Source organism: Ascaphus truei, chromosome 7 (genome assembly GCF_040206685.1).
Source record: "Ascaphus truei isolate aAscTru1 chromosome 7, aAscTru1.hap1, whole genome shotgun sequence".
Classification (NCBI taxonomy): Eukaryota; Metazoa; Chordata; class Amphibia; order Anura; family Ascaphidae; genus Ascaphus; species Ascaphus truei.
Window position 1 is genome coordinate 44,412,455 of NC_134489.1, and position 16,512 is coordinate 44,428,966.

The 16,512-nt window shown below is 62.5% G+C and overlaps 1 protein-coding gene across 1 annotated transcript in view; it reads right to left on the bottom strand.

The window, feature by feature from the left end:
* Positions 1–10,168: 10,168 nt before the first annotated feature.
* KRTCAP2 (keratinocyte associated protein 2) overlaps positions 10,169–16,512 on the bottom strand; it is an 11,379-nt gene continuing 5,035 nt past the window's right edge. The window contains 4 exon segments of the mRNA XM_075610035.1: positions 10,169–10,273; positions 12,347–12,488; positions 14,394–14,768; positions 16,084–16,150. Coding sequence (XP_075466150.1) covers positions 10,169–10,273; positions 12,347–12,488; positions 14,394–14,768; positions 16,084–16,150 — 689 coding nt within the window.

A 16,512-nucleotide genomic window follows, 5' to 3' on the forward strand; every position in this document is an offset into this window, starting at 1 on the left:
CGTCACCCTGACTCTTCATAACCAGCCCGCAGACCATCGCACAGAGTACCAGGTGGCCCGCAGAGCTGTATTTTAGCAGGCTGCAGAACATTGCACCTTATGCCAGGCTGTAGAGCATAGCACATCTTACATGTTCTTATTCATCTGTCTCACAGTGAGTTGTACAGCTTTTCTTTCTGCTATAGACAATACTATTTGCAGGACTCGTTAAACATGGCAGGGACGGTGACCTTTATATTACTCAGTGCTGGGATACTCCTGAATGTTCTTCTCCTTCCAGTGCTGTGTGAGAGAATATATGTATATAAAATCATGCTGTGACCTTACACTCTTCCATCACAGGGAGGGAACCCCAAAGCAGTGTGACTGCTTATGGGGTTCCCTGAGCCCTGTGACCCCCTCCTGCTGCTTCCCGTGACCTCCGGGCAGTGCAGAATAACAGGATCACGTTGTTTGTACAGGAGTGAGGGAGTGGGGAGTGTGAGTGCAGGAAACAGCTGCCTTCCTCCCTCTGCCGCCAGGGAAGCAGGGGGGTATGTTCCCATTTCCCAAACCCTCCGGGACCCCCGGACTCCTCTTGCTGGGGAGGCCTGCATTTCACAGACCACAAGCTTAGCGAGAGTTGCCCAGAAAGTCCCAGCACAGCAGCTCTTGGTTGACAAGTGAGGCCAGAAAATAGAGCCCATATTGGCGCAGGTCACGCGTGTAATCACAACAGACGTTTTCCACGGCTTCTTTTGTCTTGTGTGCCAAGAAATGCTCATTCCCCCCCGAGCAAATACTCAGCACGAACAATATGCGGTGTCTCTGAAGTGCTCCAGTAACACCTCCCAGGTGTGTGCAGCCACCTCTGGGGTGGAGCCTCCTGCAGCATGTTTCTCCTGCTCCGCGCTGTAACACCTCCCAGGCGTGTGCAGCCACCTCTGGGGTGGAGTCTCCTGCAGCATGTTTCTCCTGCTCCGCGCAGTAACACCTCCCAGGCGTGTGCAGCCACCTCTGGGGTGCAGCCTCCTGCAGCATGTTTCTCCTGCTCCGCGCAGTAACACCTCCCAGGCGTGTGCAGCCACCTCTGGGGTGGAGCCTCCTGCAGCATGTTTCTCCTGCTCTGCGCAGTAACACCTCCCAGGCGTGTGCAGCCACCTCTGGGGTGGAGCCTCCTGCAGCATGTTTCTCCTGCTCTGTGCAGTAACACCTCCCAGGCGTGTGCAGCCACCTCTGGGGTGGAGCCTCCTGCAGCATGTTTCTCCTGCTCCGCGCTGTAACACCTCCCAGGCGTGTGCAGCCACCTCTGGGGTGGAGCCTCCTGCAGCATGTTTCTCCTGCTCTGTGCAGTAACACCTCCCAGGCGTGTGCAGCCACCTCTGGGGTGGAGCCTCCTGCAGCATGTTTCTCCTGCTCCGCGCAGTAACACCTCCCAGGCGTGTGCAGCCACCTCTGGGGTGGAGTCTCCTGCAGCATGTTTCTCCTGCTCCGCGCAGTAACACCTCCCAGGCGTGTGCAGCCACCTCTGGGGTGGAGCCTCCTGCTTCATGTTTCTCCTGCTCCACACAGTAACACCTCCCAGGCGTGTGCAGCCACCTCTGGGGTGGAGCCTCCTGCAGCATGTTTCTCCTGCTCTGTGCAGTAACACCTCCCAGGCGTGTGCAGCCACCTCTGGGGTGGAGCCTCCTGCAGCATGTTTCTCCTGCTCCGCGCAGTAACACCTCCCAGGCGTGTGCAGCCACCTCTGGGGTGGAGTCTCCTGCAGCATGTTTCTCCTGCTCCGCGCTGTAACACCTCCCAGGCGTGTGCAGCCACCTCTGGGGTGCAGCCTCCTGCAGCATGTTTCTCCTGCTCCATGCAGTAACACCTCCCAGGCGTGTGCAGCCACCTCTGGGGTGGAGTCTCCTGCAGCATGTTTCTCCTGCTCCGCGCAGTAACACCTCCCAGGCGTGTGCAGCCACCTCTGGGGTGGAGCCTCCTGCAGCATGTTTCTCCTGCTCCGCGCAGTAACACCTCCCAGGCGTGTGCAGCCACCTCTGGGGTGGAGCCTCCTGCAGCATGTTTCTCCTGCTCCGCGCAGTAACACCTCCCAGGCGTGTGCAGCCACCTCTGGGGTGGTGCCTCCTGCAGCATGTTTCTCCCGCTGTGCACAGTAACCCCCCTCTGTGTTTATCTAACACCCCATACCCCTTTCTCCCTGAATGGTGACCCCATGCTGGGCAGTAAGGTGAGGAGGCCGGAGAGGCGTGTTCACAATATATTAGGCGTGACAGTAAATGTCAGGAGAGACCCACCCTGGAGTCTCTTTGTCTGAGACATCCTCCAATTACTGTCACCCTGCATCTTTACAGACCCTCTGAGAGTAACCCTCCCTCCCCCCATAAAAACCCAGCAGCAATCTCTAGTACTCATGCAATATCACATTCTTATCTATTAACCTCTAAACTGCCAGAGGCATGTAACACATTGCATTGCAAAGCCGGATCCTTCCTAGAGATACAGAGTGACAGTTCTGCCCTATAACCCATATTATGTGTCCTGTACATTCAGCAACAAACCAGAACCCAAGCGGAGTTACAGGAATCGTGCGCAAACGGGACTGGTTTATCACTGTAATATTCTCTAACATGAGAATTGTGCGACTCCGGGACTGGTTTATCACTGTAATATTCTCTAACATGAGAATCGTGCGGTCCCGGGACTGGTTTATCACTGTAATATTCTCTAACACGAGAATCGTGCGACTCCGGGACTGGTTTATCACTGTAATATTCTCTAACACAGGAATCGTGCGACTCCGGGACTGGTTTATCACGGTAATATTCTCTACGTTACTGCCACACATTTTGCGCGTTTGTGCGGTTTCTTGGCGTTGTGCTAAGGACAGAAACACAGATGTTGATGTTAAAAAGTTGTCATTATTTCAGCCTGTACAGTAAGTCGGGTTGTCCATATAGCAGGTAGCTCTCGGCCCAGGTATACTAAGTGAAGTTACAGGTCAGTGAGGGGCTTTGAACGCCCCCCCCCCACATCTGCTTGTTATTGAAACCGAGTTCACCTGATCAACGCCTTGGAAAATATACAACAATATTGTAAGTGCCGACGGCAAAGAGAGAGGCGGGAGCCCGGGCTGGCGGAAGCAAACCTGTTTCCCTTTGTGCTGCTGCCAGACGCTGGGAACAAAATAATAGTGACTATTCCCACGCCTGGAACGCAGGCAGACAGTGCCGAGTATCACAGGGAGCCAGCAGGGCCTTGTGAGCGCTACAGTGTTTAGGAGACGGGAGCCGGTTTATAGCACAAACAGTAAATACTGCGTGTGAATATGTTCTCTTACACAGTGTATACAGGGACTGTAACACTATATACAGAGAGGCTGTCCGAGCTGTGATGTCCCTTCAATGCAGCAACAGGACCCGGAAATACAGGGGACCCCCATATAACATACACAGGTCGGGGGGCTCACAACGATGAGCTAATATATATATATATATCTGGCAATCTAATGAGTACCTGGAAACAAGGAGAAAGCAGAGGAGGGGCAAATCCGATAACGTTTTAAGAAATGTTTGTGCCGGACACGAGGAAATCCGGTGAGGTCAGATAATACAGGATTCTGGGACAGGACACAGTGAGGGGACCCCCAAGCTCAGCACTCGTACCCCAAACTGCTTCTTCTCTAACAATAATACTGCGTTTCATCCAACGCTGACTGCACAGTGCTGCGTACACCATCTGCCTGGGCACAGGCGCATACAGTAACTGTCCAAGGTCACAGGGACTGAACACTATAGAGTGACGCAGTGAGATACTCAGTACCACTCTACAAAGCAGATGTCCTGACTGGAATGGGCAATTCAGCTTGAGTGCAGAGGGGTGATACATAGAGTTTCTCCTGCCCTCAGAGAGCAGGGTCAGCGCCGCACACAGGCAGGGTCAGCGCCGCGTGCACACAGGCAGGGTCAGCGCCGCACACAGGCAGGGTCAGCGCCGCACACAGGCAGGGTCAGCGCCGCACACAGGCAGGGTCAGCGCCGCACACAGGCAGGGTCAGCGCCGCACACAGGCAGGGTCAGCGCCGCGCGCACACAGGCAGGGTCAGCACCGCACACAGGCAGGGTCAGCACCGCACACAGGCAGGGTCAGCACCGCACACAGGCAGGGTCAGCGCCGCACACAGGCAGGGTCAGCGCCGCACACAGGCAGGGTCAGCGCCGCACACAGGCAGGGTCAGCGCCGCGCGCACACAGGCAGGGTCAGCGCCGCGCGCACACAGGCAGGGTCAGCGCCGCGAGCACACAGGCAGGGTCAGTGTCGCACACAGGCAGGGTCAGCGTCGCACACAGGCAGGGTCAGCGTCGCACACAGGCAGGGTCAGCGTCGCACACAGGCAGGGTCAGCGCCGCACACAGGCAGGGTCAGCGCCGCACACAGGCAGGGTCAGCGCCGCACACAGGCAGGGTCAGCGCCGCACACAGGCAGGGTCAGCGCCGCACACAGGCAGGGTCAGCGCCGCACACAGGCAGGGTCAGCGCCGCACACAGGCAGGGTCAGCGCCGCACACAGGCAGGGTCAGCGCCGCACACAGGCAGGGTCAGCGCCGCACACAGGCAGGGTCAGCGCCGCACACAGGCAGGGTCAGCGGCGCACACAGGCAGGGTCAGCGCCGTACACAGGCAGGGTCAGCGCCGCACACAGGCAGGGTCAGCGCCGTACACAGGCAGGGTCAGCGCCGCACACAGGCAGGGTCAGCGCCGCACACAGGCAGGGTCAGCGCCGCACACAGGCGGGGTCAGCGCTGCGCCGCACACAGGCGGGGTCAGCGGCACACACAGGCAGGGTCAGCGCCGCACACAGGCAGGGTCAGCGCCGCACACAGGCGGGGTCAGCGCCGCACACAGGCAGGGTCAGCGCTGCGCCGCACAGGCAGGGTCAGCGCCGCACACAGGCAGGGTCAGCGCCGCACACAGGCAGGGTCAGCGCCGCACACAGGCAGGGTCAGCGCCGCACACAGGCAGGGTCAGCGCCGCCCACAGGCAGGGTCAGCGCCGCACACAGGCAGGGTCAGCGCCGCGCGCACACAGGCAGGGTCAGCGCCGCGCGCACACAGGCAGGGTCAGCGCCGCACACAGGCAGGGTCAGCGCCGCACACAGGCAGGGTCAGCGCCGCACACAGGCAGGGTCAGCGCCGCACACAGGCAGGGTCAGCGCCGCACACAGGCAGGGTCAGCGCCGCACACAGGCAGGGTCAGCGCCGCACACAGGCAGGGTCAGCGCCGCGCGCACACAGGCAGGGTCAGCGCCGCGCGCACACAGGCAGGGTCAGCGCCGCGCGCACACAGGCAGGGTCAGCGCCGCACACAGGCAGGGTCAGCGCCGCACACAGGCAGGGTCAGCGCCGCGCGCACACAGGCAGGGTCAGCGCCGCGCGCACACAGGCAGGGTCAGCGCCGCGCGCACACAGGCAGGGTCAGCGCCGCGCGCACACAGGCAGGGTCAGCGCCGCACACAGGCAGGGTCAGCGCCGCACACAGGCAGGGTCAGCACCGCGCGCACACAGGCGGGGTCAGCGCCGCACACAGGCAGGGTCAGCGCCGCACACAGGCAGGGTCAGCGCCGCACACAGGCAGGGTCAGCGCCGCGCGCACACAGGCAGGGTCAGCTCCGCACACAGGCAGGGTCAGCACCGCACGCACACAGGCGGGGTCAGCGCCGCACACAGGCAGGGTCAGCGCCACACACAGGCAGGGTCAGCGCCGCACACAGGCAGGGTCAGCGCCGCACACAGGCAGGGTCAGCGCCACACACAGGCAGGGTCAGCGCCGCACACAGGCAGGGTCAGCGCCGCACACAGGCAGGGTCAGCACCGCGCACAGGCGGGGTCAGCGCCGCACACAGGCAGGGTCAGCGGCACACAGGCGGGGTCAGCAGAGTCCGGGGGCGCGTGCCTGGATTTCCTGTGATGAGGTTGCAGCTGCCGGTGGTCGGATCCGCACACTCACCTTTCCAGGTGTTCTGTGGGTTCTTTAAGTCTAGACAGACGCCTGACACAGCAACACCACTCACCGCCACCTCACCCTAACCCAGAAAGCACAGAGGATCCTGGCACTTTGCCAAAACCACCTGGGACAGAGCTACCCAGCTGCTATAAACATCTCCGAAACTAGACTAGGAGGGCAGGAGAGACGCGCAGGAGAGACGCGCAGGAGAGACGCGCAGGAGAGACGCGCAGGAGGGCAGGAAAGACGCGCAGGAGAGACGCGCAGGAGGGCAGGAGAGACGCGCAGGAGACGAGCAGGAGAGACGCGCAGGAGGGCAGGAGAGACGTGCAGGAGAGACGCGCAGGAGGGCAGAAGAGACGTGCAGGAGAGACGCGCAGGAGGGCAGGAAAGACGCGCAGGAGAGACGCGCAGGAGGGCAGGAGAGACGCGCAGGAGACGAGCAGGAGAGACGCGCAGGAGGGCAGGAGAGACGTGCAGGAGAGACGCGCAGGAGGGCAGAAGAGACGTGCAGGAGAGACGCGCAGGAGGGCAGAAGAGACGTGCAGGAGAGACGTGCTGGAGAGACGCGCAGGAGAGGAGAGACGCGCAGGAGAGGAGAGACGCGCAGGAGAGGAGAGACGCGCAGGAGAGGAGAGACGCGCAGGAGAGGAGACAGGCAGGAGAGACGCGCAGGAGAGACGCGCTGGAGAGGAGATGCGCAGGAGGGTTGGAGAGGCGCGCAGGAGGTCAGTGAAGGAGGGGCGCGCAGGAGGCTGCGGTGTTCCACCACTGGACGGGTCACTGCGTCCGTCGTTGCACCACCGGAGGGGTCACTGCGTCCGGAGTTGCACCACCGGATGGGTCACTGCGTCCGGCGTTGCACCACTGGACGGGTCACTGCGTCCGGCGTGGCACCACTGGAGGGTCACTGCGTGCGACGTTGCACCACTGGACGGGTCACTGCATGCGGCGTTGCACCACTGGACGGGTCACTGCGTGCGGCGTTGCACCACTGGACGGGTCACTGCGTGCGGCGTTGCACCACTGGACGGGTCACTGCGTGCGGCGTTGCACCACTGGACGGGTCACTGCGTGCGGCGTTGCACCACTGGACGGGTCACTGCGTGCGGCGTTGCACCACTGGACGGGTCACTGCGTGCGGCATTGCACCACTGGACGGGTCACTGCGTGCGACGTTGCACCACTGGACGGGTCACTGCATTCGGCGTTGCACCACTGGACGGGTCACTGCGTGCGGCGTTGCACCACTGGACGGGTCACTGCGTGCGGCGTTGCACCACTGGACGGGTCACTGCGTGCGGCGTTGCACCACTGGACGGGTCACTGCGTGCGGCGTTGCACCACTGGACGGGTCACTGCGTGCGGCGTTGCACCACTGGACGGGTCACTGCGTGCGGCGTTGCACCACTGGACGGGTCACTGCGTGCGGCGTTGCACCACTGGACGGGTCACTGCGTGCGGCTTTGCACCACTGGAGGGTCACTGCGTGCGGCTTTGCACCACTGGACGGGTCACTGCGTGCGGCGTTGCACCACTGGAGGGTCACTGCGTGCGGCGTTGCACCACTGGACGGGTCACTGCGTGCGGCGTTGCACCACTGGACGGGTCACTGCGTGCTGCGTTGCACCACTGGACGGGTCACTGCGTGCGGCGTTGCACCACTGGACGGTTCACTGCGTGCGGCGTTGCACCACTGGACGGCTCACTGCGTGCGGCGTTGCACCACTGGACGGCTCACTGCGTGCGGCGTTGCACCACTGGACGGCTCACTGCGTGCGGCGTTGCACCACTGGACGGGTCACTGCGTGCAGCGTTGCACCACTGGACGGGTCACTGCGTGCGGCGTTGCACCACTGGACGGGTCACTGCGTGCGGCGTTGCACCACTGGACGGCTCACTGCGTGCGGCGTTGCACCACTGGACGGCTCACTGCGTGCGGCGTTGCACCACTGGACGGGTCACTGCGTGCAGCGTTGCACCACTGGACGGGTCACTGCGTGCGGCGTTGCACCACTGGACGGGTCACTGCGTGCGGCGTTGCACCACTGGACGGGTCACTGCGTGCGGCGTTGCACCACTGGACGGGTCACTGCGTGCGGCGTTGCACCACTGGACGGGTCACTGCGTGCGGCGTTGCACCACTGGACGGGTCACTGCGTGCGGCGTTGCACCACTGGACGGGTCACTGCGTGCGGCGTTGCACCACTGGACGGGTCACTGCGTGCGGCGTTGCACCACTGGACGGGTCACTTCGTGCGGCGTTGCACCACTGGACGGGTCACTGCGTGCGGCGTTGCACCACTGGACGGGTCACTGCGTGCGGCGTTGCACCACTGGACGGGTCACTTCGTGCGGCGTTGCACCACTGGACGGGTCACTGCGTGCGGCGTTGCACCACTGGACTGCTCACTGCGTGCGGCGTTGCACCACTGGACGGGTCACTTCGTGCGGCGTTGCACCACTGGACGGGTCACTGCGTGCGGCGTTGCACCACTGGACTGCTCACTGCGTGCGGCGTTGCACCACTGGACGGGTCACTGCGTGCGGCGTTGCACCACTGGACGGGTCACTGCGTGCGGCGTTGCACCACTGGACGGGTCACTGCGTGCGGCGTTGCACCACTGGACGGGTCACTGCGTGCGGCGTTGCACCACTGGACGGGTCACTGCGTGCGGCGTTGCACCACTGGACGGGTCACTGCGTGCGGCGTTGCACCACTGGACGGGTCACTGCGTGCGGCGTTGCACCACTGGACGGGTCACTGCGTGCGGCGTTGCACCACTGGACGGGTCACTGCGTGCGGCGTTGCACCACTGGACGGGTCACTGCGTGCGGCGTTGCACCACTGGACGGGTCACTGCGTGCGGCGTTGCACCACTGGACGGGTCACTGCGTGCGGCGTTGCACCACTGGACGGGTCACTGCGTGCGGCGTTGCACCACTGGACGGGTCACTGCGTGCGGCGTTGCACCACTGGACGGGTCACTGCGTGCGGCGTTGCACCACTGGACGGGTCACTGCGTGCGGCGTTGCACCACTGGACGGGTCACTGCGTGCGGCGTTGCACCACTGGACGGGTCACTGCGTGCGGCGTTGCACCACTGGACGGGTCACTGCGTGCGGCGTTGCACCACTGGACGGGTCACTTCGTGCGGCGTTGCACCACTGGACGGGTCACTGCGTGCGGCGTTGCACCACTGGACGGGTCACTGCGTGCGGCGTTGCACCACTGGACGGGTCACTGCGTGCGGCGTTGCACCACTGGACGGGTCACTGCGTGCGGCGTTGCACCACTGGACGGGTCACTGCGTGCGGCGTTGCACCACTGGACGGGTCACTGCGTGCTGCGTTGCACCACTGGACGGGTCACTGCGTGCGGCGTTGCACCACTGGACGGGTCACTGCGTGCGGCGTTGCACCACTGGACGGGTCACTGCGTGCGGCGTTGCACCACTGGACGGGTCACTGCGTGCGGCGTTGCACCACTGGACGGGTCACTGCGTGCGGCGTTGCACCACTGGACGGGTCACTGCGTGCGGCCGGCAGGAATAAAAGACCCCGGGATTGGAGCATAGAGTAAGAATTCACTGTTAACACTTTATCTGCTGCCGACTTCAAACTAGAAAAATGCAGCGCCCCCCACCCCGGAGAATGGCGAGCGGGGGTCTCGTTATGATCCAGGGGTTTTGCACCTAACATTCAGTCTCCTGTGAAGGACCCTAAGCTCCTTATCCCGGAGGTTTAATTAAGGACAAGCCCCTAGTCCCAGAGGTTAAAGAGTAAACAGCCAGCGGACAGGAATGCTGCTAATTGCCTAAGGAAAATAAAGCAGTGAGACCGGAGTAATGGCGAAGCAGTGACCCCCAGTGACCTCTGTCACTCTGCTGGCTGGGCAGTAGCTATGAGCTTCAAGCGCCTTAATGTCAGGAGCTTACCCTCCCCTCCCCTGTGTGCAGTGAGGAGGGGAGAGGGGTAAAGGGCTCCCCAATTCCCAAAACTCTGCGGTGAGGGGGGAGGGGGAGAGAGGGGTAAAGGGCTCCCCCCTTCCCAAAACTCTGCGGGGGGGGGGGGTAAAGGGCTCCCCCCTTCCCAAAACTCTGCGGGGGGGGAGGGGTAAATGGCTGCCCCCTTCCCAACTCTGTGGAGATGAACGCCCTTAGGCAGAGCTCACGGTGGCAGCGTCGCTACGTGCATGGGTTTGTGTCCGTGCGCACTTCAAGGACTATTACCCGATTGTCTAAGGCCGACCTCATGGTGGCGGCTCGGGCGCGCGCTTCCGTGTCCACCCCCTGGCGGGGGGCAATGCGAACATGTCACAGAGTTGGTTCGCCCTCAATGACTGAACAAGCTCACGCGGGCTCTTGAGGAACTACCTTAGAAGAATTCACCGTAAGAGTCCTTGAAGTCCGCCGCCGCCACCGTGAACTCGGCCTACGGCTGCATCCATGCCGCACAGACCGCGTGAAGCGCAATCAAATGCCTTAAGGCATTGATTGCGCCCATAGAACGCGCGTTGCGCAAGGAATCAGTTGAAACTTATTTCTCGGTGCGACGGGCAGGTCACGTGAGCGATTCACCCAATGAGGGCGAACCAGCTTCGCGACATCACTGATACGCCCCCCGACGGCGCTTCTAGCATGGCCGAAAAATGCACCGCTTCACGCAGGTGACGTCACGGACGCGCACACCTCCGTGCGGGCAAAGGCAGCATGGCCCAGGTCTAAGGTAGTTCCTCAAATGCCCGTGCCAACGCTGCCACATTTTGCCGCCACAACAAAAATTGAAATTGCGGGCTGTAGTCACGTGACATTAGTGTCACATGCGCTGGTTCCGCTCATTCGCCAATGAGGGCGAACCAGCTCCGTGACAATTTTGCCACGCTCCCGATCGCTGCGACCCATCTGCTGCAGCTAGCGCACGCATCGCTGGGGCTGCAGGAATGTGCGCACGGAAGCGCACGTCCGAGCTGCCACCGTGAGCTCGGCCTAACTCTCCAGGGACCCCACTGGTTCCCAAGATACTGGTTCAGTTGTCAGTGTTTTCCTCACCTAAAGGGTCCCACCCAAAACCTGCAGGTCAATAGCAATCTGCAGAGTTATCAGGGCCTGATCTTGCAGATTCCTATCGCTAATTAAATGAAACATCGGCGAACACACAGGTAGGAAAATAACCCCCCAAATGCTGCAAATAATAGAAGAAAAACCTCAGTTGGGGGCAGGATTTCCGCTTTAAACAAATAGGCATAAATATGAACCCTTTTGCTGCCAGATCCATCTGCAGAACAATGTATAACATGTTAACTATTTATTTTCCAGCATATATAGAGTGTAAGCTCTTCAGGGACAGGGATTCATTGTGTCCATGTTCAGCGCTATATATAATATATATATTTCTCATTACAGAAGGGCCCAGCTCATACGGCGGCTTCCATTCTAGACTGCCGCCGAAAAGCGGAACATAGCATCTGCTATGTCCACCGGCGATTTTCTGTCTTTCCTACCCTTTTTCGCATGCGCGACCTCGGCCGTCGCCCTTCTGCGCATGCGCGACCTCGGCCATCGCCCTTCTGCGCATGCGCGACCTCGGCCGTCACCCTTCTGCGCATGCGCGACCTCGGCCGTCGCCCTTCTGCGCATGCGCGACCTCGGCCGCTCCCCGTTCTGTGAATGCGGAAATTTGGCTGCTTCCCCATTCTGCGCATGCGCGACCTCGGCCGCTCTGTTCTGCGCATGCGCGATCTCAGCCGCTCCCCCTTCTATGCATGCCCCCTTCTTGGTACCGCCGGATCGCCGAGAAGCAGGGCCCTGCTGTACATACAGATCTGTATCTGATATACGTGGCAGGTGGTAGCAGCCAAGTTATTAGCATTAAGCAAGTCTGCCCTCACGTGGCTAAAAGAGATATTACTGATGACTCCTCAGCCTCCAAAAACGTATCTTTCAGACTTGCGCTTCCCAACCTCTGTGGCCCCCGGATAGAAAATATTAGCCCCCCTAATTAATAAATCTTATTGCCGACTCCTCAGACTCTCTAACAGAACTGTGTGGCCGATCCCAGGCTGTATCGTGTCCTGAGCTTGTGCGGAGAATACACGCTTAATGAGACCCCAAACTGCCCCTCAGTGTGTGCGGGCAGCATAGCGGGGTGTAGCTGTCACTCACTGCGGGAGCTTCCAAAGTCACACCCCACAATGCCTTGCTGCTGTGGATGCAGAGCACAGTGGGAATCTCCAGTTGTGAAAGTTCTAACCCCCATATTAAGGTACAGTTTGTGGGTCTTATTAAGTGTGTGGTCCCCCCACGGGCTCAGGACCCCGCTATATACTGCCTGGGAGACACCTTTACAGATTGGAGACCCCTCACAGGGCCACAGCTGGGAATCACTGGCTCGGATAATAGTGGGCAATGCACGAGTGCCTTATTGCTCTGATTGTGACAACGTAACAGACGGTTCAGGAGACCGCGGCGGTTTTCCGCCACATTGTACTTCCGTGCGAAGATAATTCTAATCAACAGAAGAGTTCGGCTACTCAACGAAACGCAGAAAAGTAGAGCGCTCGGGTAACGCAGGCCGGCGGGGAGAGTGCCGGGTAACGCAGGCCGGCGGGGAGAGCGCCCGGGTAACGCAGGCCGGCGGGGAGAGTGCCGGGTAACGCAGGCCGGCGGGGATAGCGGCCGGGTAACGCTGGCCGGCGGGGATAGCGCCCGGGTAACGCAGGCCGGCGGGGAGAGCGCACGGGTAACGCAGGCCGGCGGGGAGAGCGCCCGGGTAACGCAGGCCGGCAGGGAGAGCGCCCGGGTAACGCAGGCCGGCGGGGAGAGCGCCCGGGTAAAGCAGGCCGGCGGGGAGAGCGCCCGGGTAACGCAGGCCGGGAGGGAGAGCGCCCGGGTAACGCAGGCCGGGAGGAGAGCGCCCGGGTAACGCAGGCCGGCGGGGAGAGCGCCCGGGTAACGCAGGCCGGCGGGGGAGAGCGCCCGGGTAACGCAGGCCGGCGGGGAGAGCGCCCGGGTAACGCAGGCCGGCGGGGAGAGCGCCCGGGTAACGCAGGCCGGCGGGGAGAGCGCCCGGGGTAACGCAGGCCGGCGGGGAGAGCGCCCGGGTAACGCAGGCCGGCGGGGAGAGCGCCCGGGTAACGCAGGCCGGCGGGGAGAGCGCCCGGGTAACGCAGGCCGGCGGGGAGAGCGGCGGGGTAACGCAGGCCGGCGGGGAGAGCGCCCGGGTACGCAGGGGCCGGCGGGGAGAGCGGCCGGGTAACGCAGGCCGGCGGGGAGAGCGGCCGGGTAACGCAGGCCGGCGGGGAGAGCGGCCGGGTAACGCAGGCCGGCGGGAGAGCGGCCGGGTAACGCAGGCCGGCGGGGAGAGCGCCCGGGTAACGCAGGCCGGCGGGGAGAGCGGCCGGGTAACGCAGGCCGGCGGGGAGAGCGGCCCGGGTAACGCAGGCCGGCGGGGAGAGCGGCCGGATAACGCAGGCCGGCGGGGAGAGAGCGGCCGGGTAACCGCAGGCCGGCGGGGAGAGCGCCCGGGTAACGCAGGCCGGCGGGGGAGAGCGGCCGGGTAACGCAGGCCGGCGGGGAGAGCGCCCGGTAACGCAGGCCGGCGGGGAGAGCGCCCGGTAACGCAGGCCGGCGGGGAGAGCGCCCGGGTAACGCAGGCCGGCGGGGAGAGCGGCCGGATAACGCAGGCCGGCGGGGAGAGCGCCCGGGTAACGCAGGCCGGCGGGGAGAGCGCCCGGGTAACGCAGGCCGGCGGGGAGAGCGCCCGGGTAACGCAGGCCGGCGGGGAGAGCGCCCGGGGTAACGCAGGCCGGCGGGGAGAGCGCCCGGGTAACGCAGGCCGGCGGGGAGAGCGCCCGGGTAACGCAGGCCGGCGGGGAGAGCGCCCGGGTAACGCAGGCCGGCGGGGAGAGCGCCCGGGTAACGCAGGCCGGCGGGGAGAGCGCCAGGGTAACGCAGGCCGGCGGGGAGAGCGCCAGGGTAACGCAGGCCGGCGGGAGAGCGCCAGGGTAACGCAGGCCGGCGGGGAGAGCGCCAGGGTAACACAGACCGGCGGGGGAGCGCCCTGTAACGCAGGCCTGTGCAAGGGACCGGAACGGGAGGTCGGCGTTTGGGTGGGATGAGGACAGTAACGGGAGGCCGGCGGGGGGGGGGGCAGGAACGGGAGGCCGGTGGGGGGGATGGGAACGGGAGGCCGGCGAGGGGGATGGGAACGGGAGGCCGGCGAGGGAACGGGAGGCCAGCAGGGGGACAGGAACGGGAGGCCGGCGAGGGGAACGGGAGGCCGGCGAGGGGACGGGAACGGGAGGGCGAGGGGAACGGGAGGCCGGCGAGGGGAACGGGAGGCCAGCAGGGGGACAGGAACAGGAGGCCGTGGGGGGGATGGGAACGGGAGGCCGGTGGGGGGGATGGGAACGGGAGGCCGGCGAGGGGAACGGGAGGCCGGCGAGGGGACGGGAACGGGAGGCCGGCGAGGGGAACGGGAGGCCGGCGAGGGGACGGGAACGGGAGGCAGAAACGGACGGGAAGCCGGCGGGTAAATGCTCCTCTCTCACAAAACTTCCCAGAAGCAAATGTTACAAAGAGGGCTTTATTGGGCTGTTCCATGAGGGGTGGAATGTACAGAGGGGCCACTTCTGCCCCCGGGAGGGGCCACGCACATGTAGAAATGTCAGTCCTTTTCTTGCTCTTCCCAATCACTTTGCCCGGAGCCACGGCCAGGGCCACGCTCTGGTAGAGACCTGAGGAGATCTTGTTGACGTAGTACAGATCCACCAGCGAGAAAATTAAGCTGGGAACAGTGAGAGAGAAGGCGGCCATGTTTATTACGCCCGTCACAGACCGACGTTATACTAGCAAGGAGGAAAGTGTTATTCAATCCCTACAAGATATGCCCTTCATACCACGCTTCTTACAGGCATACACCACGAGACACAGATCCCGGCCACGCTCCTTACAGGCACACACAACGCGCCGGTTACAGGCACACACCGATACACAGAACGCGCCGGTTACAGGCACACACCGATACACAGAACGCGCCGGTTACAGGCACACACCGTTACACAGAACGCGCCGGTTACAGGCACACACCGATACACAGAACGCGCCGGTTACAGGCACACACCGATACACAGAACGCGCCGGTTACAGTCACACACCGATACACAGAACGCGCCGGTTACAGGCACACACCGATACACAGAACGCGCCGGTTACAGTCACACACCGATACACAGAACGCGCCGGTTACAGACACACACCGATACACAGAACGCGCCGGTTACAGGCACACACCGATACACAGAACGCGCCGGTTACAGGCACACACCGATACACAGACCGCGCCGGTTACAGGCACACACCGTTACACAGACCGCGCCAGTTACAGGCACACACCGATACACAGAACGCGCCGGTTACAGGCACACAACGATACACAGAACGCGCCGGTTACAGGCACACACCGATACACAGAACGCGCCGGTTACAGGCACACACCGATACACAGAACGCGTCGGTTACAGGCACACACCGATACACAGAACGCGCCATTACAGACACACACCGATACACAGAACGCGCCATTACAGACACACACCGATACACAGAACGCGCCGGTTACAGGCACACACCGATACACAGAACGCGCCGGTTACAGGCACACACCGATACACAGACGCGCCATTACAGACACACACCGATACACAGAACGCGCCGGTTACAGGCACACACCGATACACAGAACGCGTTGGTTACAGGCACACACCGATACACAGAATGCGCCGGTTACAGGCACACACCGATACACAGAACGCGCCGGTTACAGGCACACACCGATACACAGAACGCGCCGGTTACAGGCACACACCGATACACAGAACGCGCCGGTTACAGGCACACACCGATACACAGAACGCGTCGGTTACAGGCACACACCGATACACAGAACGCGTCGGTTACAGGCACACACCGATACACAGAAAACGCTCCAGTTACAGACATACACCGATACACAGAAAACGCTCCAGAAGAGTCGAACTTCACAGCTCTGTGTATTGCAAATATACAATGTGCTGTACGTGGCTCCAGCACTATGTACTCACCACGTCGTCACGCAGACCCTGTGCACCAATCCGGAGGCAAACAATGCTATGAACAAGCACACGACAACTGCAAGAACACGGGACGATCAGCGCTGACAACACAGATAAGGGGGAGGGAGCGGGAGAGCGGTGGGAGGGAGAACGGGGGGTGGGTGGGAGGAAGAGAGAACGGGGGGTGGGTGGGAGGGAAGAGAGAACGGGGGGTGGGTGGGAGGAAGAGAGAACGGGGGGTGGGTGGGAGGAAGAGAGAACGGGGGGTGGGTGGGAGAAGAGAGAACGGGGGGTGGGTGGGAGGAAGAGAGAACGGGGGTGGGTGGGAGGAAGAGAGAACGGGGGGTGGGTGGGAGGAAGAGAGAACGGGGGGTGGGTGGAGGAAGAGAGGGGGGGTGGGTGGAGGAAGAGAGGGGGGGAGAGAGAGAGCGGGGGGAG